At 39.4% G+C, this 27,843-nt stretch overlaps 2 protein-coding genes across 3 annotated transcripts in view; one reads left to right on the plus strand and one right to left on the minus strand.

Moving 5' to 3' along the window:
* Nucleotides 1-1,770, minus strand: part of LOC128245031 (zinc finger and SCAN domain-containing protein 20-like) — a 26,826-nt gene extending 25,056 nt beyond the window's left edge. The window contains exon 1 of the mRNA XM_052963229.1: nucleotides 1,752-1,770. The gene's annotated coding sequence lies outside the window, so the exon portion shown is untranslated. The remainder of the gene's footprint in view (nucleotides 1-1,751) is intronic.
* LOC128245037 (uncharacterized) lies at nucleotides 460-26,832 on the plus strand. Of its 2 annotated transcripts, none has more exons than XM_052963246.1 (4): nucleotides 460-814; nucleotides 22,277-22,446; nucleotides 24,843-24,947; nucleotides 25,382-26,832. In XM_052963246.1, exons 1-4 carry the CDS (start codon nucleotides 793-795, stop codon nucleotides 25,991-25,993), a joined length of 909 nt encoding a protein of 302 aa, XP_052819206.1. In that variant the 5' UTR covers nucleotides 460-792; the 3' UTR covers nucleotides 25,994-26,832. The 2 variants fall into 2 exon arrangements, with proteins under 2 accessions (XP_052819206.1, XP_052819205.1); XM_052963245.1 differs by lacking the exon at nucleotides 460-814 and adding an exon at nucleotides 3,630-3,892.
* The last annotated feature ends 1,011 nt before the right edge of the window (nucleotides 26,833-27,843 follow it).

Here is a 27,843-nt window from a genome sequence, read left to right on the forward strand (position 1 = left end):
ACTGATAACAAGATTGTAACCGTGTATTTAATAGCTGAAAACCTTAGTATATTAAATGTTTGGTGAGGGCTAAAAGATTTATTGTGATCTACTATGATCGTTTCTTAAGCTAGAAATACAGTGTTTTCTGCACCTTTATTTCAAATTTAACTCGATATCCTTTATAATAACCATTATTTTCGACATTTATTCATCCTTTTTGATATATTAAAACATTTTCATTAATCGTGGTAAATCTAATTTGGGAGTAAGAGTGCATCTTTTAGTATTTATTCCTCATTTGACCTCGACATTTCCTAGATTTTAGTCTCTTAGCTATGGATTTCATGCTGGCTGACTGATATTGCACTCATGTTATTTGGATTTGAAAACTTCTCCGAGTGTCATAGCTGTCAAAGGTTGATGGCAGTGAAGTTTAAATACTTGTGTTAAAAATGGCTGTTTAGAAACATTTATAGTTATAGGAATATTTTCATATGCACGTGTAATGAGTAATACTCATTTCCAAATGTATTATTTTAAGAAACGAATTATGAGTGCGAATTATGTTTTTTATTAACTATTTAAGATACTAATTACACAAAAATCGTATGAAAACTCCGTCGGGATAGCATTCCAAGCGCGAGTATCCATGGAAACGAGTTTCTACTGTACCTGTATCATTAGAGCGGATTTTCTTATTGTGTAACACTTGTACTATGACACCGGAATTTTCTGATCGTCTGCGAAAATGGTGACTTGAACGTGCAAGTATTGGATTTACGCTAAATAATCGCATATTTGCATTAAACTATGGATGCCAGGACGAGAGAAAGTAAGTTTGTATGTTAAAATCAATTCAGCTCACAAATTTTGCTTTTCTGCTGAGTTTCAATTCGTAATTGTGTTTTTTTCTTCATTTGATAGTGGTAGTAACACCCCTGCCTGTAAAAATCAATGTCTTAAGACGGAAATGTTCTGGTGTTAAGACGATATTTTCAGACTTTCTTTTGGGGAAAGGCAAATCAAGAATCAAGACGTTTTGGGACCATTTCTGTCTTAAAACTTTCATGCCTTTCAATCGATTGTATGTATATATTTACCTAGGTCTATGGAGTAACTTTTAACAAATATCTGGTTATCATGTGCAATTGTTGTATGTTTAATTGCCAACATTGTTAAAATACCGGTATGTCGCTGGTGAGTGATCAAGGCACATCGACTTACCTTGTTCAGCAAAATAATATATTTAAAAATTGACAGAAAAACTATCATTAATTCCACTAAGTATTTGTCATGACCTCCTGATAGCTGAGATCATAGTGTCGGTATGATCGACGTTGTTGCGATGGGAATATCATCTCACATATTTCCCTTGCATGTGAAACTTTGTTCTGTTTCTAACAAAAGCACTTTAAAAAGCAATTAAATATAAATTGCGTCTCATTTCTTACTTCAAAGGTTGAATTGGCGAGTATTAATACATATGCAATCATTCATTATTATGCTCGTCCTTGAAGCGGAAATGACTGATGCTCGTGATATATACATGAAAATGTCTATCACGAGATATATAAACAAACATCTTTCAGTTTAATTTTTCCAGAAAAATCCAAAAATACCATACAAATTGAAGTTCATTGACTGGCCAAATCAGAATCAATTACATGCTTATTTTTTCAACAATTAAGGTAACAATAATGTTTTTCAAGGTATGTACAATTAATCAATACAACTTCAGAGAGAGAGAGAGAAAACATGTTTAATTCTACCTTCCATCAGTACGTGAATAATTGAATTTGCCTCCAAGAAATATCTATTAGTGTCGACAGCTGCAGCCCTGATTAGAAAATCTCCGTCTTCTCGAGATCCGAGTATTATTAGTTCAAGAGTAAGCCTCGAATACTTACTTAATTGTCTGGTACGTAAGAGTTTGTAGTCATTTTGGCTTAAAGGAACTCTCTCACTCCTAGAAATATTTTGTTTGTCCGCTGAACTCTTATTGCTTTCCCGAGCTGTGACTTCATATCCATATGTTACAGGTTTAAGTCTGATAAAATAATAACTAAATATATTGTTAAATATTTCCTGAGTTGTCATTGAATTATTTAAATTTAAGGGTATTAAAGTTAAAATCGTTTATTACGAACGAGTGTGTAACACTCGAATGTCTTATAATTATTTTGTACACATCATAGTAAATGTACCACGCAAGTGTGTCCCTCGACAACATGCCTTAAAATCACACTAGTGCCTTGTACCACGCTAGTGTGTCCCTCGACAACTTGCCTTAAAATCACCTGGGTACCGCGTACCACGCTAGTGTGTCCCTGGACAACTTGCCATTAAATCACCTGAGTACTGCGTATCATGCTAGTGTGCCCCTCGACAACTTGCCATAAAATCACCTTAGTACCGCGTACCGCGCTAGTGTGCCCCTCGACAACTTGCCGTTAAGTCACATGCGGATCGCGTACCACGCTAATGTGCCCCTCGACAACTTGCCATAAAATCACCTGAGTACCGCGTTCCACGCTAGTGTGTCCGTCAACAACTTGCCTTAAAATCACCTGAGTACCGCGTACCACGCTAGTGTGCCCCATCGACAACTTGCCATAAAATCACCTGAGTACTGCGTATCACGCTAGTGTGCCCCTCGACAACTTGCCATAAAATCACCTGAGTACCGCGTTCCACGCTAGTGTGCCCATCGGCAACTTGCCGTAAAATCACCTGAGAACCGCGTACCACGTTAGTGTGCCCCATCGACAACTTGCCATAAAATCACCTAAGTACCGCGTATCACGCTATAGTGTGCCCCTCGACAACTTGCCATAAAATCACCTTAGTACCGCGTACCGCGCTAGTGTGCCCCTTGACAACTTGCCGTTAAGTCACATGCGGATCGCGTACCACGCTAGTGTGCCCCTCGACAACTTGCCATAAAATCACCTGAGTACCGCGTTCCACGCTAGTGTGCCCATCGGCAACTTGCCGTAAAATCACCTGAGTACCGCGTACCACGCTAGTGTGCCCCATCGACAACTTGCCATAAAATCACCTGAGTACCGCGTACCACGCAAGTATGTCCCTCGACAACTTGCCTTAAAAACACATGAGTACCGCTTACCACGATAGTGTGTCCCACGACAACGTGCCTTATAATCACCTGAGTACCGCGTACCACGCTAGTCTGTCCCTCGACATCTTGCCTAAAAATCACCTGAGTACCGCATACCACGCAAGTATGTCCCTCGACAACTTGCCATAAAATGACTTGAGTACCGCGTACCGCGCTAGTGTGCCCATCGACAACTTGCCATAAATCACCTGCGTTACCGCGTACCACGCTGGTATGTCCCTCGACCACTTGCCTTAAATCACCTGAATACTGCATTCTTAAAGTGGGAGCATCTTTTTATGGTCATAACAACACCGATAAGTGAAAAATTAAAATGAATCTTTGAGATGGTTGCTTTAAAATCTTACAAAGCATTTATTATTATAATAATATCTTGTTTCTTTGGTTTTCTAATCAAAACCATGTGTGAAGCATCCAAAATAGTGCGCATTTTTACAGATTTTACGAGTAGACCTAGATGATTAACTCACCGTATTTCATGCATGCATGTATGCAGTAAAATACATCGGCTAGATATAAACAGCGTAGTTTGGGTTCAAATCATGTTTTAATCACTATTGTACGAATATCATACATCGGTTTACAAATTTAGTTTTATCTATTTTATAACGCTTGTGAAATAAGTTATTATATCATTTAATTGATATAATTAGTCACTCTTGTTGGTGATAGTGTGGTCTTATGTTGTGGGGGAAACCGGAGTACCCGGAGGAAACCCACTTGTCCGACATGCGCCCATGCCAGGAATACAATTTATCATCGGCTTACAAAGTAAGTAACGACAACTATTCAAAATATTGAATTGGAATTACCATTTATCTCGCCAATATTAAAGACGAAGTCAATTGTTGCAAAAAAAATAACCAACAGAATACTGACAGTTGTTTTTGTTGTTATTGTTGTTGTGGTTGTTACTTTTCATTGTTTTTTTTTCCTGTCGCAGGCTGCAAAAATGTTTCAATGATATTCTGTTTTCTTATTAACTTTCCAAAACCTAAAAATCAAGGTGAGTAATTTAAAAACAAAACAAGCCTAGTCTTAATGCGATAAGAGAACTTAAATAATGCAAACAGAACTTTAAAGACTATTAAATAGGCGATTCCTGATACCTTGAACAGATCGTGGAAGATTCCCCGCTGATAGCAGGCATGCAATAAACGAGAACTCATCAGATCCTTCGTAATAAAACGCCCACGTGAATGTGAAGAAGTAACAAATATTATGAAACGCTTTGTGTATTTATAAGAAACATATATACAGCATTAAATCGTGCATAAATGTTGTTCATAACGTTTTTTGTGTACATCATTAAATGAGTAAACACACTTGAAAGCTGAGTTGTTTGTCAAGGATAATATCTCATATACCAGATTATTATTGCTCTTTGAATTATTCATGTTATTATTCCGTTCGTCCGTCGTCCATGACATTTTCCATTACAGGTATAACTATTCATTGAAGCGTTTTTTATTTAAATCCTATACACTTGGCTTATCCACTTGCTAATGCAAGGAAGGGGATATCTGGCGTACCCCCCAACCACCCCGACAATCGTCAAAGATTTATTTTTTATTTCAATACAGGAGAAAAAAGTAATAAAATACGCCCATAATTCACCATTTCGGACTAGACATTATAAAAAATACCATCAACCCCCCCCCCTCCCCCTGCCATCATTTTAAACAAATAACTTTCGGTCCTAAGGAAGGGGTACAAGTCAAAAGGTTACGCCCCCTCTAACGTCGAATACTGGATGCGCCCTTACAAGCAGCCCACATTTATTTTTACGGACTGGGAACGTTTATTGTGGTGTCTGTTTATCCTCACCTTATTTGATCATATCACTTGTATTCAAATATGGCAATTGCATATTTAATATGTTCATACCTGTTCATTGAGCTGGTTTGTGTTTATACATGTGGTTACGAAGATGATCTACCTGGTAAACCATCTGTGCTGTTCTGATGTGCACTCGAGATCATGTTAACTCTAGATCTTAAAGATATAAGGTGTGAAACGAAAACAAGTTTCATATTGTTGTTTGATTGGATAAAATAAGGGGTTATTTGATAATATAACTATCATTATAGAAAACTTGTTGCAGCTATCAACATCTTGATGAACTTATGTAGTTGCTCTTTATTCCTATACTGTATCTAGTCTTATATTTTGGGTTAATTGTATTATTTTGTAATAACTAATAAATATGCATTGAATTACCTGAAACAGATTACTTTGGTTTAATATTTGTCCACATGGGCAATGGCCTTCTGGATATTCTGTAAATAAATATTGAATCATGATATCCATCAAGAACTGTCCCTCTGCTGTAACGCTAGTATGGAACACGTTGTAGAAAGCACAGGCACCAGTCTGTTGACATGACTACGGACGCCAGTTTCGTTGACATGAATACGGACGCTACGAACGCCAGTTTCGTTGACATGACTATGGAAGCCAGTTTCGTTGACATGACTACGGAAGCCAGTTTCGTTGACATGACTATGAAAGCCAGCTGCGTTGACATGACTACGGAAGCCAGTTGCGTTGATATGACTATGAACGCCAGTTTCGTTGACATGACTAGGAAAGCCAGTTTTGTAGACATGACTTTGAACGCCATATTCGTTGACATGACTATGAACGCCAGTTTCGTTGACATGACTACGGGCGCAAGTTTCGTTGACATGACTGTGAACGCCAGTTTCGTTGACATGACTACGGAAGCAAGTTTTGTTGACATGACTACGGAGGCCAGTTTCATTGACATGCCTATGAAAGCCAATTTTGTTGACATGACTACGGACGCCAGTTTCATTGACATGACTATGAAAACCAGTTTTGTTGACATTACTACGGAACCACTATGAAAGTCAGTTTAGTTGACATGAATATGGACGCCAGTTTTGTTGACATGACTATGAAAGCCAGTTTCGTTGACATGACTATGGAAGCCAGTTTCGTTGACATGACTACGGACGCCAGTTTTGTTGACATGACTATGGAAGCCAGTTTCGTTGACATGACTACGGACGCCCGTTTTGTTGATGTTGACATGACTGTGGAAGCCAGTTTCGTTGACATGAATGTGGAAGCCAGTTTTGCTGACATGACTGTGTAAGCCAGTTTTGTTGACATGACTACGGACGCCAGTTTCGTTGACATGACTATGAAAGCCAGTTTCGTTGACATGACTACGGAAGCCAGTTTTGTTGATGTTGACATGACTATGAAAGCCAGTTTTGTTGACATGACTGTGGAAGCCAGTTTTGTTGACATTACTGTGGAAGCCAGTTTTGTTGACATGACTGTGGAAGCCAGTTTCGTTGACATGACTACGGAAGCCAGTTTCGTTGTCATGACTATGAAAGCCAGCTGCGTTGACATGACTACGGAAGCCAGTTGCGTTGCTATGACTATGAACGCCAGTTTCGTTGACATGACTATGAACGCCATACTCGTTGACATGACTATGAACGCCAGTTTCGTTGACATGTCTACGGACGCCAATTTCGTTGACATGACTGCGGACGCCAGTTTCGTTGACATGACTATGAACGCCAGTTTCGTTGACATGACTACGGAAGCCAGTTTTGTTGACATGACTACGGACGCCAGTTTCGTTGACATGACTGCGGACGCCAGTTTCGTTGACATGACTATGAACGCCAGTTTCGTTGACATGACTACGGACGCCAGTTTCGTTGACATGACTGCGGACGCCAGTTTCGTTGACATGACTATGAACGCCAGTTTCGTTGACAAGACTACGGAAGCCAGTTTTGTTGACAAGCCTATGAAGCCAGTTTTGTTGACATGACTACGGACGCCAGTTTCATTGACATGACTATGAAAGCCAGTTTTGTTGACATTACTACGGAACCACTATGGAAGTCAGTTTAGTTGACATGAATATGGACGCCAGTTTTGTTGACATAACTATGGAAGCCAGTTTCGTTGACATGACTACGGACGCCAGTTTTGTTGATGTAGTCATGACTGTGGAAGCCAGTTTTGTTGACATGACTGTGGAAGCCAGTTTTGTTGACATTACTGTGGAAGCCAGTTTTGTTGACATGACTATGAAAGCCAGTTTCGTTGACATGACTATGGAAGCCAGTTTCGTTGACATGACTACGGACGCCAGTTTTGTTGACATGACTATGGAAGCCAGTTTCGTTGACATGACTACGGACGCCCGTTTTGTTGATGTTGACATGACTGTGGAAGCCAGTTTCGTTGACATGACTGTGGAAGCCAGTTTTGCTGACATGACTGTGTAAGCCAGTTTTGTTGACATGACTACGGACGCCAGTTTCGTTGACATGACTATGAAAGCCAGTTTCGTTGACATGACTACGGAAGCCAGTTTTGTTGATGTTGACATGACTGTGAAAGCCAGTTTTGTTGACATGACTGTGGAAGCCAGTTTTGTTGACATGACTGTGGAAGCCAGTTTTGCTGACATGACTGTGTAAGCCAGTTTTGTTGACATGACTACGGACGCCAGTTTCGTTGACATGACTATGAAAGCCAGTTTCGTTGACATGACTACGGAAGCCAGTTTTGTTGATGTTGACATGACTGTGAAAGCCAGTTTTGTTGACATGACTGTGGAAGCCAGTTTTGTTGACATTACTGTGGAAGCCAGTTTTGTTGACATGACTGTGGAAGCCAGTTTCGTTGACATGACTACGGAAGCCAGTTTCGTTGTCATGACTATGAAAGCCAGCTGCGTTGACATGACTACGGAAGCCAGTTGCGTTGCTATGACTATTAACGCCAGTTTCGTTGACATGACTATGAACGCCATACTCGTTGACATGACTATGAACGCCAGTTTCGTTGACATGACTACGGACGCCAATTTCGTTGACATGACTGCGGACGCCAGTTTCGTTGACATGACTATGAACGCCAGTTTCGTTGACATGACTACGGAAGCCAGTTTTGTTGACATGACTACGGACGCCAGTTTCGTTGACATGACTGCGGACGCCAGTTTCGTTGACATGACTATGAACGCCAGTTTCGTTGACATGACTACGGACGCCAGTTTCGTTGACATGACTGCGGACGCCAGTTTCGTTGACATGACTATGAACGCCAGTTTCGTTGACAAGACTACGGAAGCCAGTTTTGTTGACAAGCCTATGAAGCCAGTTTTGTTGACATGACTACGGACGCCAGTTTCATTGACATGACTATGAAAGCCAGTTTTGTTGACATTACTACGGAACCACTATGGAAGTCAGTTTAGTTGACATGAATATGGACGCCAGTTTTGTTGACATAACTATGGAAGCCAGTTTCGTTGACATGACTACGGACGCCAGTTTTGTTGATGTAGTCATGACTGTGGAAGCCAGTTTTGTTGACATGACTGTGGAAGCCAGTTTTGTTGACATTACTGTGGAAGCCAGTTTTGTTGACATGACTGTGGAAGCCAGTTTTGTTGACATGACTGTGGAAGCCAGTTTTGTTGACATGACTGTGGAAGCCAGTTTTGTTGACATGACTACGGACGCAAGTTTTGTTGACATGACTGTGGAAGCCAGTTTTGTTGACATGACTACGGACGCCAGTTTCGTTGACATGACTATGAAAGCCAGTTTCGTTGACATGACTACGGACGCCAGTTTTGTTGATGTTGGCATGACTGTGGAAGCCAGTTTTGTTGACATGACTGTGGAAGCCAGTTTTGTTGACATGACTGTGGAAGCCAGTTTTGTTGACATGACTGTGGAAGCCAGTTTCGTTGACATGACTATGGAAGCCGATTTCGTTGACATGACTATGGAAGCCAGTTGCGTTGACATGAGTACGGAAGCCAGTTTCGTTGACATGACTATGGAAGCCAGTTTCGTTGACATGACTATGGAAGCCAGTTTCGTTGACATGACTATGGAAGCCAGTTGCGTTGACATGAGTACGGAAGCCAGTTTCGTTGACATGAATATGAAAGCCAGCTGCGTTGACATGACTACGAAAGCTAGTTGCGTTTATATGACTATGAACGCCAGTTTCGTTGACATGACTAGGAAAGCCAGTTTTGTTGACATGCCTATGAAAGCCAATTTTGTTGACATGACTACGGACGCCAGATTCATTGACATGACTATGAAAGCCAGTTTTGTTGACATTACTACGGAACCACTATGGAAGTCAGTTTAGTTGACATGAATATGGACGCCAGTTTTGTTGACATGACTATGGAAGCCAGTTTCGTTGACATGACTACGGACGCCAGTTTTGTTGACATGACTATGGAAGCCAGTTTCGTTGACATGACTACGGACGCCAGTTTTGTTGATGTTGGCATGACTGTGGAAGCCAGTTTTGTTGACATGACTATGGAAGCCAGTTTTGTTGACATGACTGTGGAAGCCAGTTTCGTTGACATGACTGTGTAAGCCAGTTTTGTTGACATGACTGTGGAAGCCAGTTGTGGAAGCCAGTTTTGTTGACATGACTGTGGAAGCCAGTTTTGTTGACATGACTACGGACGCAAGTTTTGTTGACATGACTGTTGAAGCCAGTTTTGTTGACATGACTGTGGAAGCCAGTTTTGTTGACATGACTACGGACGCCAGTTTCGTTGACATGACTATGAAAGCCAGTTTCGTTGACATGACTACGGACGCCAGTTTTGTTGATATTGGCATGACTGTGGAAGCCAGTTTCGTTGACATGACTGTGGAAGCCAGTTTTGTTGACATGACTGTGGAAGCCAGTTTTGTTGACATGACTGTGGAAGCCAGTTTTGTTGACATGACTGTGGAAGCCAGTTTTGTTGACATGACTGTGGAAGCAAGTTTCGTTGACATGACTATGGAAGCCAGTTTCGTTGACATGACTATGGAAGCCAGTTGCGTTGACATGAGTACGGAAGCCAGTTTCGTTGACATGAATATGAAAGCCAGCTGCGTTGACATGACTACAGAAGCCAGTTTTGTTGACATGACTGTGGAAGCCAGTTTCGTTGACATGACTGTGGAAGCCAGTTTCGTTGACATGACTATGGAAGCCAGTTTCGTTGACATGACTATGGAAGCCAGTTGCGTTGACATGAGTACGGAAGCCAGTTTCGTTGACATGACTGTGGAAGCCAGTTTCGTTGACATGACTATGGAAGCCAGTTGCGTTGACATGACTACAGAAGCCAGTTTTGTTGACATGACTGTGGAAGCCAGTTGCGTTGACATGAGTACGGAAGCCAGTTTCGTTGACATGACTATGGAAGCCAGTTTCGTTGACATGACTATGGAAGCCAGTTGCGTTGACATGACTACAGAAGCCAGTTTTGTTGACATGACTGTGGAAGCCAGTTTTGTTGACATGACTGTGGAAGCCAGTTTCGTTGACATGACTATGGAAGCCAGTTTCGTTGACATGACTATGGAAGCCAGTTGCGTTGACATGAGTACGGAAGCCAGTTTCGTTGACATGAATATGAAACCAGCTGCGTTGACATGACTACAGAAGCCAGTTGCGTTGATATGACTATGATCGCCAGTTTCGTTGACATGACTATGAAAGCCAGTTTTGTAGACATGACTATGAACGCCAGTTTCGTTGACATGACTATGAACGCCAGTTTCGTTGACATGACTGCGGACGCCAGTTTCGTTGACATGACTATGAACGCCAGTTTCGTTGACATGACTACGGAAGCCAGTTTTGTTGACATGCCTATGAAAGCCAATTTTGTTGACATGACTGCGGACGCCAGTTTCGTTGACATGACTATGAACGCCAGTTTCGTTGACATGACTACGGAAGCCAGTTTTGTTGACATGCCTATGAAAGCCAATTTTGTTGACATGACTACGGACGCCAGTTTCATTGACATGACTATGAAAGCCAGTTTTGTTGACATTACTACGGAACCACTATGGAAGTCAGTTTAGTTGACATGAATATGGACGCCAGTTCTGTTGACATGACTATGGAAGCCAGTTTCGTTGACATGACTACGGACGCAAGTTTTGTTGACATGCCTATGGAATCCAGTTTCGTTGACATGACTACGGACGCCAGTTTTGTTGATGTTGGCATGACTGTGGAAGCCAGGTTTGTTGACATGACTGTGGAAGCCAGTTTTGTTGACATTACTACGGAAGCCAGTTTTGTTGACATTACTGTGGAAGCCAGTTTTGTTGACATGACTGTGGAAGCCAGTTTTGTTGACATGACTGTGGAAGCCAGTTTTGTTGACATGACTACGGACGCAAGTTTTGTTGACATGACTGTGGAAGCAAGGTTTGTTGACATGACTACGGACGCAAGTTTTGTTGACATGACATGACTGTGTAAGCCAGTTTTGTTGACATGACTACGGACGCAAGTTTTGTTGACATGACATGACTGTGTAAGCCAGTTTTGTTGACATGACTGTGGAAGCCAGTTTTGTTGATATGACTGTGGAAGCCAGTTTTGTTGACATGACTACGGACGCCAGTTTCGTTGACATGACTATGAAAGCCAGTTTCGTTGACATGACTACGGACGCCAGTTTTGTTGATGTTGGCATGACTGTGGAAGCCAGTTTTGTTGACATGACTACGGACGCCAGATTCATTGACATGACTATGAAAGCCAGTTTTGTTGACATTACTACGGAACCACTATGGAAGTCAGTTTAGTTGACATGAATATTGACGCCAGTTTTGTTGACATGACTATGGAAGCCAGTTTTGTTGACATGACTACGGACGCCAGTTTCGTTGACATGACTATGAAAGCCAGTTTCGTTGACATGACTACGGACGCCAGTTTTGTTGATGTTGGCATGACTGTGGAAGCCAGTTTTGTTGACATGACTGTGGAAGCCAGTTTTGTTGACATGACTGTGGAAGCCAGTTTCGTTGACATGACTACGGACGCCAGTTTTGTTGACATGACTATGGAAGCCGATTTCGTTGACATGACTACGGACGCCAGTTTTGTTGACATGACTATGGAAGCCGATTTCGTTGACATGACTGTGGAAGCCAGTTTCGTTGACATGACTGTGGAAGCCAGTTTTGTTGACATGACTGTGGAAGCCAGTTTCGTTGACATGACTATGGAAGCCAGTTGCGTTGACATGAGTACGGAAGCCAGTTTCGTTGACATGAATATGAAAGCCAGCTGCGTTGACATGACTACGGAAGCTAGTTGAGTTGATATGACTATGAACGCCAGTTTCGTTGACATGACTAGGAAAGCCAGTTTTGTTGACATGACTATGGACGCCAGTTTTGTTACCATGACTATGGAAGCCAGTTTTATTGACATGACTATGGACGTCAGTTTTCATGACATGACTATTGACGCCAGTTTTGTTGACATCACGATGGAAGCCAGTTTTATTGACATGACTATGGACGTCAGTTTTCATGACAAGACTATGGACGCCAGTTTTCATGACATGACTATGGACGCCAGTTTCCTTGAAATGACTATGGATGCCAGTTTTGTTGACATGACTATGGAAGCCAGTTTTATTGACATGAATATGGACGTCAGTTTTCATGACATGACTATGGACGCCAGTTTTGTTGACATGACTATGGAAGCCAGTTTTATTGACATGAATATGGACGTCAGTTTTCATGACATGACTATGGACGCCAGTTTTGTTGACGTGACTATGGAAGCCAGTTTTATTGACATGACTATGGACGTCAGTTTTCATGACATGACTATTGACGCCAGTTTCGTTGAAATGACTATGGAAGCCAGTTTTGTTGACATGACTAAGGACGCCAGTTTCGTTGACATGACTATGAAAGCGTGTATCTTAAGTATTGATAATAGAATCAGCTCGTCTAGTCGACTTTTATGTCGAATTACTAGTTATTACGCCACATGTTGCCATTATTATGTCGGCTTGTTCACTGATTAAGTGCATATGAAGAAGTTTCTCGACAAATTAATTAGCTTAAAACACGTTATGTCAACTTCACAAGAATGAAGTCGATAGTACCCCATCATAATTAGATATACACTTCCATAAACGACTCCTTAAATAATGTTTGCTAGTCTTAAAATGTAGACTAAACTGAGGGGGGAGGGGGGCATGAAGGTGGTTATGTCAACAGAACTGCTGTCTGTGGTAGAAACGCACAATCCGTGTCTTTGATTGCGTTTTATTTCCACATCCCATCGATCTGATAATGTGACCATAGAAATTTATATACTTACAATATCAATAAGTCTATAGTGCTGTTGTTATCTGCATGATTCCGTGTGATCAGTCAGTTCAATTGTGTGGCTGACATGCAAGGGGTTACCACCATATTATTCAACCATTTTAGATAAAAAGGAATCATGATTCAAGATTTCATATCACATCACATTCACATCATATATAGGTTATTGCTAAGGTCTATATGGAAATAAGTCGTTCAAGTCTGGCGCAGTCAGACGAGTGATTTATTTTATAAAGACCTCCAAATAAATGATAACGAGAATATTGGTTTAAAAATAGTTCTGTTTCTGGCAAGCCCCCACCCCCTTATTGACCTCCAGTAGTTATCAATTTACAAATCCATCTCTGAACATGTAAATGTTTCAGATGAGATAAATGAAGCAATAAATGTAGGTACTTTTTGTCAATCTTACGAATATTACCCGCGTATTTCCTAAATTCCGTCTGGTTGTATGATAGTTACATAAAAAATAGACGAACTATAATGTTAAACTTTAATATGATTACGGCAATTAAAACGTCAATCACTATGAAGTTTAAACATAGATTATTTTGAAAAATACCATACCCATTTGGCTTATGATATGCATATGGTGATGAAAAAATATTGAAGTCATTTAGAAACAGTTTATATATATGTACAAAATATATGAAACTATAAAATAAAAGTAAACGTGACATATATTTACATTATAAAAGAACAAAATATATGGCTTTAATTAACTGAAATGATATCATATTGAGAAAAAAACAAACAAGAGTTGATGTAATCGACACTTTCACGAATTAATACAATTTATTTCAATAAACTGTTAAGAAGGTAATACACAATTAATTCAGAATTAAAAGGGATGAAGGGATTTTTTTAACAAATACAATTAAATGCTAATATCAAGCAAGTTTGAATCGTTTATTCTTATATCGTTACAGTAATGCAGCTGGCTGGTATTCAATATGCAACTTAGGTCAATCTCATGGCCATACACCAATGACCCTATTCACTGTATTGGTCAGTTATATATATATCGAGCACTCCGATAAGCTTCATCGTTTTTAGATCTAATAAAGACCAGTATTGTTTACCACAATTTCTGTTCATAAGTGAATATATTTATTATATTTTTACAAATTTTATACACAAAGTTGGAGCGATAATAGAATTGAACAAGTTTTACTGACGGATACTGGACGATTAAGCCTTCTTGGTGTTTGTATGATCGAGAGCATTGCCGTTCTGAAGCTTGCGTAACAAGTCTTTTTTATAGGTTCATTCACATTATCGGCACTATCATTTTTAATTGGTTAATCGAGCGTGCCATCAACCTCTCGTTCCACGCGCAATGATCGTAACGCATCGCTTCCGCTTTTAGATTTTTTCATCGACATTAAAATAACTCACAGGCGTTAAAACATTTTTCTCCACGGCGAAAATTGGGGAAATGTCACTGTCAACCATTGCTCTAAGGCCGCTGGTATCGATTCTGGAAATTCTGCATCGGAACGTACTGTTCCATGTTAATTCCGGATTTCTGGTGCGCCGTGGGGTAAAGCCATATTGATCCCTAATCAACCTGAAGTTCACGGCTTAAATGCCATAGATGGGATAATCGCTCGTTCGTCAATTCATCTTGAATAATTTCGAGACAACATATGTCAGATTTGAGTCTTTAATTATTAAGTTCTTACATGAAGATTCAGCAACCGTGTGTTGCCAGAATTCGAGCTAGAGCCAACGACAGTTCGACATGAAAATATCAAGATAAGACTAAATGTAATAATTAACGGTTGTAGGTTATAAACACACAAAGCATGAAGCCCCATCGCTTTGTATACAACATGTTTGACTTTGTCCATCTATTGGAATATACTCAATGTAGGGGAATAGTTTGACGTAAACTAGTGGACCCTGATTCAGGATGAGGAATCACGTGACTTAAAATGGTTCTAACATAGGTCACAAAATAGCATAGCCTTTTATAGGCTAAAAATATTCTCATATATTTTCTGTCATAAAAGTTATTTTGAAATCTAACTCGTCACTTACTTGTTTATTTACATCGGTTGTGACCCGTGGTAACCCATGTGAGAACCCCTTTAAGTCTCGTGATTCCTCCCCCTGTGATTGGTCGTATCGTACATTTTTTTTAGTTTATAACACAGAGGTATTATACGATGTGGGCCGATTATTCAGAACTTTGTTAAAGTTAACAGCGTGAAAAACGTCGTCGTTGTTAACTTTCAACGTGAAATAGTTGATGGTGTTTTCTTTCATGCTTAACGATGAAATATGAGGTTTTAACAGTGAAATAACAGTGAAAATATCAATTTGATATTTTCACTGCAAAATAAGGAGTGAAAATATCAACTTTCAGAACTACTTTTAAATTCCTTTGTTGCTACTTGCCTTGATCAAAACATAACGCTGGACTTCAGTTAATTATGTCAAAAATGTTAAAAAAATAATAAAGAAACGTTTTATAAATTTAAATAAATATATAATTGGAAATTAACAACTTACCGTTTATTACCGCTTATCCCGTTTATCAAACATTTTACTGATCTTTGAAGCTGAATGTTCGAACATTTGCTTTCATACCAAACAAATTACAGACAAAAACAACTGTTCGAACATAAATGAAATTTTATATCATCGTTCAAATGTATTTTGAACTGTTAACCGTTGTAGTTCGTAAAATGAGCATCCTGGAGAATTCACACAACAATTTACAGATAGATCCGATATTTTTACCCCACCCACACCTCAAAATGTGTCAACAAACTAGCGTGGCATTTACTCTTTATCTGGAAAACAAACCGTTTAAAGCGAAACAGACTGGTGTCTGACAGTAAGATGACTGAATATTAACTGACTATAAAAACACGCGTACATGCAGTCTTAAACTAAGAAGAATGTTTAAAATCCAATGAGTATCCACATTTGTTTTGCTAACACATTTGACCTTCCTAATTTTCATTCTTTAAATAGCGGCGTAGTAATTTGGCAACGTATTCATGCTCGTCTTTAAATAAAAAGTGTTTTCATTATTGTTTGGAACATATTTGCACTAATAATACTTCATTGTTTACTGTTCAAAGCTTTGCAATAAAAAACGAGCGAATATTAATTAAGCTATAAGAATGAATAGCAGAGAGCTATTTCTCAGCAAACCGAAAGTAGAAAAGTTGACAGCTATAATTATGCATGAGGGGTGTCCCACGGGTAGCGGCGTAAAGCCCACCCTTTTCAAAAAGGGGTAATTCAGAAATAAATAAAAAAACAAATAAAACTCCGAAAATAAGCATAAAAGAAACAGAAAATTTGTTTATTTCAGTGTAAGATCGTATTTAATTTCACTCGTGATCATAAAAACACTACATTTGCAATTGTATTTTATTTCACGAGTGACATAAAAAAACAACAACATATGTTCACGAGTGGCGAAGCCACGAGTGAAAATGTAGTTTTTTTATGTCACTCGTGAAATAAAATACGATCTTACACTGAAATAAACAAATATCCTCTATATCTTCTGTTTAAATAAACAAGTACATCTGAAACAGATGTCTTGTTAGAAAAACAACAGTATAAACGATTTTAAAGTTAAAAACGATCAAGTAAATAAATCTGCAATTCTCGAAAATTCCACAATGATTCTATGCTAGATATTTCGCCAAATGGTATATGAGACAATAATCTTGATAGAAGGGTATTCAGGTTTCTATACATGACCTTGTTTTGATGAAATTGTGAAAGAAATGTGTGTTCACTATCAGTTTCTGGTCATTTCGTTTTGACCGTTTGAGGTGTAAACTAGTTTGTTTAATTTATTGATTTTATGCTTAAATATTGACACACCAAACTTTAAAATAATAGTATCATTTAAATGTATAATTATTTACTTTCACTTTGAACACAGGTAAACATATCTTTACACATGTACTTTGAGGCTCGTTGATACGTTCGTACATGTCATTCTACACGTCAATAATGTACGCATATGTACGTAAAGTAGCCGACACGCACACGAACCCGTACAAGAAGTGTTTCTTTACCGCGCTAATAAACAGCAGTAATAATTAGCCGACACGTACACGAACCCGTACGGTTATGTTTCCCAACCTCACTTATAAACAGCGGTAATGATTAGCCGACATGAACACGAACCCGTACAGTAGTGTTTCTTAACCTCACTAATAAACAGCGGTAATGATTAGCCGACACGTACACGAACCCGTACAGTAGTGTTTCTCAACCTCACTTATAAACAGCATTAATGATTAGCCGACATGAATTAACACGAACCCGTACAGTAATGTTTTCCAACCTCACTTATAAACAGCGGTAATGATTAGCCGACACGTACACGAACCCGTACAGTAGTGTTTCTCAACCTCACTAATAAACAGCGGTAATGCGTGGCCGACATGAACACGAACCCGTACAGTAGTGTTTTTCAACCTCACTAATAAACAGCGGTAATGAATAGCCGACACGTACACGAACCCGTACAGTAGTGTTTCTCAACCTCACTAATAAACAGCGGTAATGATTAGCCGACACGTACACGAACCCGTACATTAGTGTTTCTCAACCTCACTAATAAACAGCGGTAATGATTAGCCGACACGTACACGAACCCGTACAGTAGTGTTTCTCAACCTCACTAATAAACAGCGGTAATGCGTGGCCGACATGAACACGAACCCGTACAGTAGTGTTTTTCAACCTCACTAATAAACAGCGGTAATGAATAGCCGACACGTACACGAACCCGTACAGTAGTGTTTCTCAACCTCACTAATAAACAGCGGTAATGATTAGCCGACACGTACACGAACCCGTACAGTAGTGTTTCTCAACCTCACTAATAAACAGCGGTAATGATTAGCCGACACGTACACGAACCCGTACAGTAGTGTTTCTCAAATTCACTAATAAACAGCGGTAATGATTAGCCGACACGTACACGAACTCGTACATTAGTGTTTCTTTACCGCGCTAATAAACAACAGTAATAATTAGCCGGAACGTACACGAACCCGTACGGCAGTGTTTCTCAACCTCACTAATAAACAGTCGTAATGATTAGCTGACACGTACCCGAACCCGTTCAAGTAGTGTTTCTCAACCTCACTAATAAACACCGGCAATAATAAGCCGACACGTACACGAACCCGTACAGTAGTGTTTCTCAACCTCACTAATAAACAGCAGTTATGATAAGCCGACACATACACAACCCGTACAGTAGTGTTTCTCAACCTCACTTATAAACAGCATTAATGATTAGCCGTCATGTACTCGAACCCGTACAAGTAGTGTTTCTCAACCTCTCTATTAAAAAGCAGTAATGATTAGCCAACACGTACACGAACCCGTACAGTAGTGTTTCTCAACCTCACTAATAAACAGCTGTAATGATTAGCCGACACGTACACGAACCCGTACATTAGTGTTTCTCAACCTCACTAATAAACAGCGGTAATGCTTAGCCGAGACGTACACGAACCCGTACAGTAGTGTTTCTCAACCTCACTTATAAACAGCGATAATGATTAGCCCACACGTACACGAACCCGTACAGTAGTGTTACTCAACCTCACTAATAAACAGTGGTAATGATTAGCCGACACGTACACGAATCTGTACAGTAGTGTTTCTCAACCTCACTAATAAACAGCGGTAATGATTAGCCGACACGTACACGAACCCGTACAGTAGTGTTTCTCAACCTCACTAATAAACAGCGGTAATGATTTGCCGACACGTACACGAACCCGTACATTAGTGTTTCTCAACCTCACTAATAAACAGCGGTAATGATTAGCCGACACGTACACGAACCCGTACATTAGTGTTTCTTTACCGCGCTAATAAACAACAGTAATAATTAGCCGGAACGTACACGAACCCGTACGGCAGTGTTTCTCAACCTCACTAATAAACAGTCGTAATGATTAGCTGACACGTACACGAACCCGTACAAGTAGTGTTTCTCAACCTCACTAATAAACACCGGCAATAATAAGCCGACATGTACACGAACCCGCACAGTAGTGTTTCTCAACCTCACTAATAAACAGCAGTAATGATAAGCCGACACATACACAACCCGTACAGTAGTGTTTCTCAACCTCACTTATAAACAGCATTAATGATTAGCCGACACGTACACGAACCCGTACAGTAGTGTTTCTCAACCTCACTAATAAACAGCGATAATGATTAGCCGACACGTACACGAACCCGTACAGTAGTGTTTCTCAACCTCACTAATAAACAGCGGTAATGATTAGCCAACAAGTACACGAACCCGTACAGTAGTGTTTCTCAACCTCACTAATAAACAGCATTAATGATTAGCCAACACGTACACGAACCCGTACAGTAGTGTTTCTCAACCTCACTAATAAACAGCGGTAATGCTTAGCCCACACGTACACGAACCCGTACAGTAGTGTTTCTCAACCTCACTAATAAACAGCGGTAATGCTTAGCCGACACGTACACGAACCCGTACAGTAGTGTTTCTCAACCTCACTAATAAACAGCGGTAATGCTTAGCCGACACGTACACGAACCCGTACAGTAGTGTTTCTCAACCTCACTAATAAACAGCGGTAATGATTAGCCCACACGTACACGAACCCGTACAGTAGTGTTTCTCAACCTCACTAATAAACAGCGGTAATGCTTAGCCGACACGTACACGAACCCGTACAGTAGTGTTTCTCAACCTCACTAATAAACAGCGATAATGATTAGCCAACACGTACACGAACCCGTACAGTAGTGTTTCTCAACCTCACAAATAAACAGCGATAATGATTAGCCAACACTACACAAACCCGTACAGTAGTGTTTCTCAACCTCACTAATAAACAGCGGTAATGCTAAGCCGACACGTACACGAACCCGTACAGTAGTGTTTCTCAACCTCACTAATTAACAGCGATAATGATTAGCCAACACGTACACGAACCCGTACAGTAGTGTTTCTCAACCTCACTAATAAACAGCGGTAATGATTAGCCGACACGTACACGAACCCGTACATTAGTGTTTCTCAACCTCACTAATAAACAGCGGTAATGATTAGCCGACACGTACACGAACCCGTACAGTAGTGTTTCTCAACCTCACTAATAAACAGTGGTAATGATGCTGGTTTGTGGGTATTTGCTGTTTGATAGTTTACCTATGATGTTACATGTTGCATAGTTTTATTTTGTAAATACACCACTTAACACTAAACAGACGCAGTTTCTCGGCTATCATTTTATCTTGTTAGAGTAATATTTTGGCATGGGAGGCGATGTAACCGATCTTTATATATACTCCTTCCCAATACATCGATAAAGACGGGAATTTATATTTCTTTTTCATGGCGTCTTAAACACCTCAGACATTGCAAGATCCTGGATAAATACGGTACCAGAAAGCAACATATAATGGAATGCATATTTACAATAATAATTGTGCACAGATGTTTCAAATTAGTCATATTGTTGCATTGTTATTGTAACGAATATACTCAACTTAAATTCCGTTCCAGGCCATCGAGGTATTGCAATAGTATCATTCTATTCTGACAAAAATAAGTATAATTTTGAATGTATCATTTAAGATGTTTGTATGTTGTTGTTTTTTCTCACAAATTTGATCAGGTTGCATAATACTAGGTGAGGTACATTCTTATGGTGGCCGATTTCTGCCATTCGTGTTTCGCGGACAAGCGTAAATCAACCATCATTGAACCATAAATGGTTTAGTGAGGTACATTAACTTTGATGCAAAATATTAGGGAGTAAAATGACTCCAAAATGTATTGATAAATATGTGTCGACTGTATTAATATTGGCAATATATTGAGTTAATTTGTTTTCTAAAAAAACAGTGAAGGTATTCACAGCTTCTGTTATTCACGGCGGCGACTTTTGTTGTTGTGGTCGTAAGCGCCGTGGGAAAGCTTTAATGATGACCATTAAACTTGCAATGTTAAAGAGAATCGTATTAAACTCTGTAACAATGCTCATATGTGTCATGTAAATCCAATCACTCTTGCTAAAACACTTTTTGAATATTGTCCCTTGGTTGGCTGAAAAAAACGGATTAGCGATTTCATTGGTGTGGCGATGCACTTAAATCTTGTAAAATGTCCATTTATAGTTATGCCAGACCAAAGTCATGCTATGTTGAGCGTCATGTACTAATTAAACTGAAACCTAATTTCGAGACAGGAAAAATAATAGGGTTTCGTAGTGGGGGTGGGGGGTTTTGGGGGACTTACTCTCAATTCAACAAAAAAGACATACAAATACCCATGAAAGCAATTTCCAGTAAAAACATAAAGAAGCGTACATGTATTACGTTACGTTCTAAATGTAACAATGATATATTTCTTGACTCATATCATTATTTTAATAAGTTTTCTCTAACTCTGTTTGTGCTCACTCCTTGTACTGCACACTGAAAGAAATATCCATTTTGAAGAAAGAAAATCAAAGGTGTTTTTTTGCATGAAAGAATCGTTTTTTGTTCACCCTCATCTCCTGGGAAAAACTTTTCCTGGCAATCACGTTGACTTTGTGTTGTTCATAATTTACCTGTGCATGCTGCAATATTATAACATGAAATGATGTAAGAACTGTACATGATGCATATACGCTGCAGAAAAAGAACGAGTGCCTTGATGCCTATGTATATCTCAGGAATGTTTTTTTTTTCATTTGACAAAAAACAACAGGCTTTGCAAGATTGTGTGTGCTTTTCGCCCCAAACTGGTTCTTTTCTCATGATATGCAGTGTTTTACGGGCGTATACGGAGCGTTATCGTTTATACAGCTTTGTCTGGGGCTACTATTACTGGTCCTTCAGGAAAACACCCCTCCCCCACTCCTCTATTGAACTAACCTTGTAATTAATATAAAGTAATAGTAATAATATTTTCCAATTTCAGTGTCTGCTCGGCGCTGTGTTTTACGGGCGTACGGGGCGGTCTCGTTAACACAGCTCTGCCTGGGGCTACTACTCATCATCAGCGGAATGTTGGCCCTAAAGTACACACAAGATGAATTCCACATATCCCGACCACCTTACTTCCTGGGGGCGTTCTTGGTCGGAATTATAGTGAGTAAAGAAGCAGTTATAAAATACAACCATTGCTATCCATTGATTGACATAACGACCTTTTATATGCTGATAAGTCTTACAGTCTAGCGATCGAGAAGGGTTGGAGGTAGCTTGGATTCGGTTAGAGGATAGTGGTAGCTGCTAACCAATAGTTGACGTCAGACTGGAACATTGACAACTATTTAGAGTATAACACAAAGCGTCTTTTGTTCGAGCATTTGAAATTGTGCAGTAGCTACGTTAGTTAGTTAATTCCTTACGTGAACATGCTAAGGGGTGAAGGCGAAGGTACGAAAATACGATGACGAGAAGGGACTTTAGTACTCTCACGTCCTTGCCTTCGCGTCTTCGCCTTTGTCCCTTCCCTCCTTCGCCTTCGTTCTTTCGTAAAGGACCACCGTAGCATGAGAACCGAACGTCAAACAGTTGCATATAACAACGCGTTTAGTTATGCCACTCCAGTGATAGATTCAGTTAAATTATTGATGAAAATGCAAATTATGGAAATATATGTCATCAGATGATACACATATTTCTAATACATGTATATATTTCTGGATTAAACTTCGTTAAACGACTTTTCAACGATTGTTTGAAGACACGATGCCTTTGAAATAGATTTGAGAGCGACCCCTTTTTCTGATTCTAAAATAGTTGAGCCTTCTTTTTTGGACTGTTTTATATCAGAATATCTGTGGATGTAAATATTCCCAGTATACGTGTTCTTTACTGCAGAGGTGAATTTTCCCAGTACGCGTTAATTACGGAGACGCCTTGGACTGTTTTGTTTCAGATTATCTGCGGAGGTAAATGTTCCCAGTACGTGTTCAGTACTGAGACGTCATGGACTGTTTCGTTTCCAATTATCTGCGGAGGTAAATGTGTCCAGTACGTGTTCAGTACTGAGACGTCATGGACTGTTTCGTTTCCAATTATCTGCGGAGGTAAATGTGTCCAGTACGTGTTCAGTACTGAGACGTCATGGACTGTTTCGTTTCCAATTATCTGCGGAGGTAAATGTGTCCAGTACGTGTTCAGTACTGAGACGTCATGGACTGTTTCGTTTCCAATTATCTGCGGAGGTAAATGTGTCCAGTACGTGTTCAGTACTGAGACGTCATGGACTGTTTCGTTTCCAATTATCTGCGGAGGTAAATGTGTCCAGTACGTGTTCAGTACTGAGACGTCATGGACTGTTTCGTTTCCAATTATCTGCGGAGGTAAATGTGTCCAGTACGTGTTCAGTACTGAGACGTCATGGACTGTTTCGTTTCAGATTACCTGCGGAGGTAAATGTTCCCAGTAAATGTTTATTACGGAGACGTCATGGACTGTTTCGTTTCAGATTACCTGCGGAGGTAAATGTTCCCAGTAAATGTTTATTACGGAGACGTCTTGGACTGTTTTGTTTCAGATTACCTGTCGAGTTAAATGTTCCCAGTAAATGTTTATTACGGAGACGTCATGGACTGTTTTGTTTCAGATTACTTGTCGAGTTAAATGTTCCCAGTAAATGTTTATTACGGAGACGTCTTGGACTGTTTTGTTTCAGATTACCTGTCGAGTTAAATGTTCCCAGTAAATGTTTATTACGGAGACGTCTTGGACTGTTTTGTTTCAGATTACCTGCGGAGGTAAATATTCCCAGTATGTGTTTATTATGGAGACGTCTTGGACTGTTTTGTTTCAGATTACCTGCGGAGGTAAATATTCCCAGTATGTGTTTATTATGGAGACGTCTTGGACTGTTTTATAGACAATAGGCGCCGATTTCTTTCATATTACCTGCGAAGGTATTGTTTCCGTGTATGTATTAATTACGGATGCCTCTTACCTAGAACACTACTACGTGTACCTCGACTCAAAATTAAGCATTGCATTTTTCTCTTTCAGATTATCTGTCGGGGTATTTATTCTCGGTATGTTCTCCCAACAAAGGCACCTCTTTTTGACTACACCCTTCTCTATCAGATTATCTGTGGGGATATTTATTCTCTGTATGTATTCACAACAGAGGCACCTCTTTTGGACTACACCCTTCGCTTTCTGATTATCTGTGCAAATATTGTTTCTCTGTATGTATTCAAAACAATGGCCCCTCTTTCTCTTTCATATTATGTATGGAGGTATTGGTTTTCTGTATGTACAGTAAAACTGCGATCGCTCGAGGACGCCGGGGACCGAGCTGCAACCTCGAGGGAACCGATGTTTCGAACGACCCGAGTTTCAATTTCCCAGTCTGATATGAAATACCTTTCAGTGTGTTTTAAGTTCGAAGTCGTCAAACCGACTGTTTACTACGACCCCGATTATGTGTATTCAAAACAGAGGCCCCTCTTTTGGACTACTGCTACATGGCCCCACAATTAAGCATTGACACTTGTCTCTTTCAGATTATATGCGGAGGTATTTGTTCTCTCTACGTATTCATAACGGAGGCCCCTCTTCTGGACTACTACTACTTAGACCCGCCTTCAGCCAACAAAATTAAACGAGCAGTAAGTCGATTTTACTAGTAGTATAGTTATAAAATCAGATGATAAAATCAGATGATTAAATAACCAACAACAAAAAATAGAGGATATAAAAAAACGCGTCGAATACGGAAAACATTCAAAATCATGTAAGAAGTATGAACATGTAAGAACTGTCCTAATACAATGGCCACGTCTATGATTAACACAATGTCTAGGGATATTTTTGTTAGCGCTGATGGAAAGGTTTCGATCTATTTAGAAAGAAAAGGTTGTTTAACTGTTCTTTTATTCAGCAATTCCTGATCAATCAATATTGATTTAATTCCATTCTCTCCGTGAGCAATGTATACATCATCTGTAGTCCAGAAAATCAGCTGTTCTGTCTGTTACACGTATCATGTCTAACGAGCAATGCAAAGAATTGAGGTTTAAAGCTTATTTGTATATTTTCACAGGTAACAGGAAATACAGTGACTTCTGTTCTGTCGTTAATCGGCTGCCTGCTCGGCCTTTTAGTCTGTGTCGTTTTCGCTGTTGGACCATGTGACACAGACATGTGGTTTTCTAAATGCAGCTTTACACAAAACAAAACGGAACACAGAGCCTTAGCCATATTCATCACAGTGTTTCTATGCTCAAGTACTATTTTGTCAGTGTATGCATCGCTTATGTCGTGTATACACGGCTGGGTGTTCGATTTCGGCGCGAGTGCGGTGCAAATGCGTAGGCGGAAGTCACACGAGGATGGTGATGACGCTGCGCGCCCAGTTTCCGGTTTCCAACCAGTGCCAGTTTTTGACATTGACGAAAATAACTTCCCTCATGATGATGATATGCCAACGTCCAATAAATATAGCAATGCAACATCATCTTTTAAACGTCCCAGAGAAGAGCGAACCGGAACTTACCAAGGCGATCACGTGACATTCGGGGATGATCACGTGGCTGCTTTAAAACACCACATCCAATCACAACAGCCACAGCCTCAACAATACGTTGCCGTTTTAAATGATCCCGCAATGAAACAGATACTTAAGGAAAGAAACAGTCGGCTACAAGAAACTTGAGAAAAAATGTGTTCGAAATACGTATATTTTCTTATAAATATTATTCTTGTAACTGTGAGTGTAACTTAGGTTTCTCATGGGTGTAGTGCGAGTTATGTGGGGTATATTATTAGTCGCCTGAAGTTTGGTCACAGTTATTTGGGTAGGCTCCCAGTTTCACATAAACGTTAGCACAAAGTTGTATAAATGTTGTACCATTGTTATGCCCACTGTTTTTGTTTTGGCATAGATTGTGCTATATTTTGGAGAGGACTGAGCCTTTGAACAGAAATCTTTATGATAATCACGATGTTTTGCAATATGAAATAAGAAACGGTTAAGTTTGTTAATTTTAAGATTTATCGAGAGGTCTGGCCATATATGAAATACATTTTCTATTTTTTTATTTAATGTTTTTAATATGCTTAGTTTAATTACTGTGTCAATGAGAGCTTTGCTTTCAGAAATAAGTGACGTATGTGGACGTCAATATTTTTTAGTTGAAAATTTAGTTGCATAACCAAGGGGTCGCATGGTACAAAAAAAATCCTATCCATTCATACACGAACACTCGTGAGAATATTGCGGAGAATGGCACCTAGTGTGTTTAATTGTTTAAACGTTCTGAACAAGTTGTGAAATATGTTCAGTTTGTTATACTAGTATGTGCTTTATGGTAATATGCAATTTATGTTAACCCGCAGGCAATCCATGTGGCTCATATCATTGCTGTATAATTGAGCGTTTGCTTGTATTTATTTCGTGTAAAGAAAGATATTCTTGCAAATAACATAGTTCAGTCGTCTATTATTTGTATAAAACATAAATAAATAATAACTATTAACAACTAAAACAAGTAACAGTGTTTGTTTTCGTTCAGTGTTTGGTAGAAGAGTTAATATGGCCAAACATATGATGAAAATGCTGTTTGCAGATGAACTTAGCATATCAAGTTTTTGAAGCATTGAGTAATCGTAGTTTTGGCCTCGCCCCGATTTCAACTCAAGTTCAAAATATATTGCCTGTGGATCGATTTCATACATCAAAGAAACCGTAAGCTCCATCACATAGTTGACGAATAATTGTACTTATCATTTGTTGACGAATAATTGTACTGATCATTTGTTGACGAATAATTGTACTTATCATTTGTTGACGAATAATTGTACTGATCATTTGTTGACGAATAATTGACGAATAATTGTACTGATCATTTGTTGACGAATAATTGTACTTATCATTTGGATGTAAATAATGAAGAGGCGGGCTCATATCCGGCATCAATACATGTGCATTTTCAATTGGTTTCACTTCAGCCGACCAATTAAATCGTAGCTTTAAATAATGTTTGCAAGGAGGGCACGGTAGGCGAATCTTTCAAGTGTTTCAAGCTACGGTTGAGCCATATTTTGTAAGAACATACATTCTGATCAAATTTCACATAGATCGAATAAAAGTTAGCCTCTGGGGGGTTTTCTACAATTTGACCTATTGACCTACTTCTTGGCCCGATATGGTCCATATTTGAAAAAGTCAAGATTTCACTAAGGCTATCATTCTGATAAAGTTTCACAAAGATTGGATGAAAGAAGTAGCCTCTGATGTGTTAACATGCTAATTAATTTCTAAGATTTGGCCTAGTGACCTAGTTATTGACCCGATATGGTCAATATTCGAAGAAATCAACTTTTTATCAAGATAATCATATGATAAAACTTCACGAACGTTGGATGATAGAGGGTAAGTGACCAAGTTTTTTTTTTATCCGAGATGACCCATAGACGTATATTGAATTTGACCGTAATATCATCAATACAATCATTCAGACCAATTTTCAGAAGCATTGGTCTACATTTGTGGCCTCTAGAACA

The sequence above is a fragment of the Mya arenaria genome, chromosome 8 (genome assembly GCF_026914265.1).
Source record: "Mya arenaria isolate MELC-2E11 chromosome 8, ASM2691426v1".
Taxonomy (NCBI): Eukaryota; Metazoa; Mollusca; class Bivalvia; order Myida; family Myidae; genus Mya; species Mya arenaria.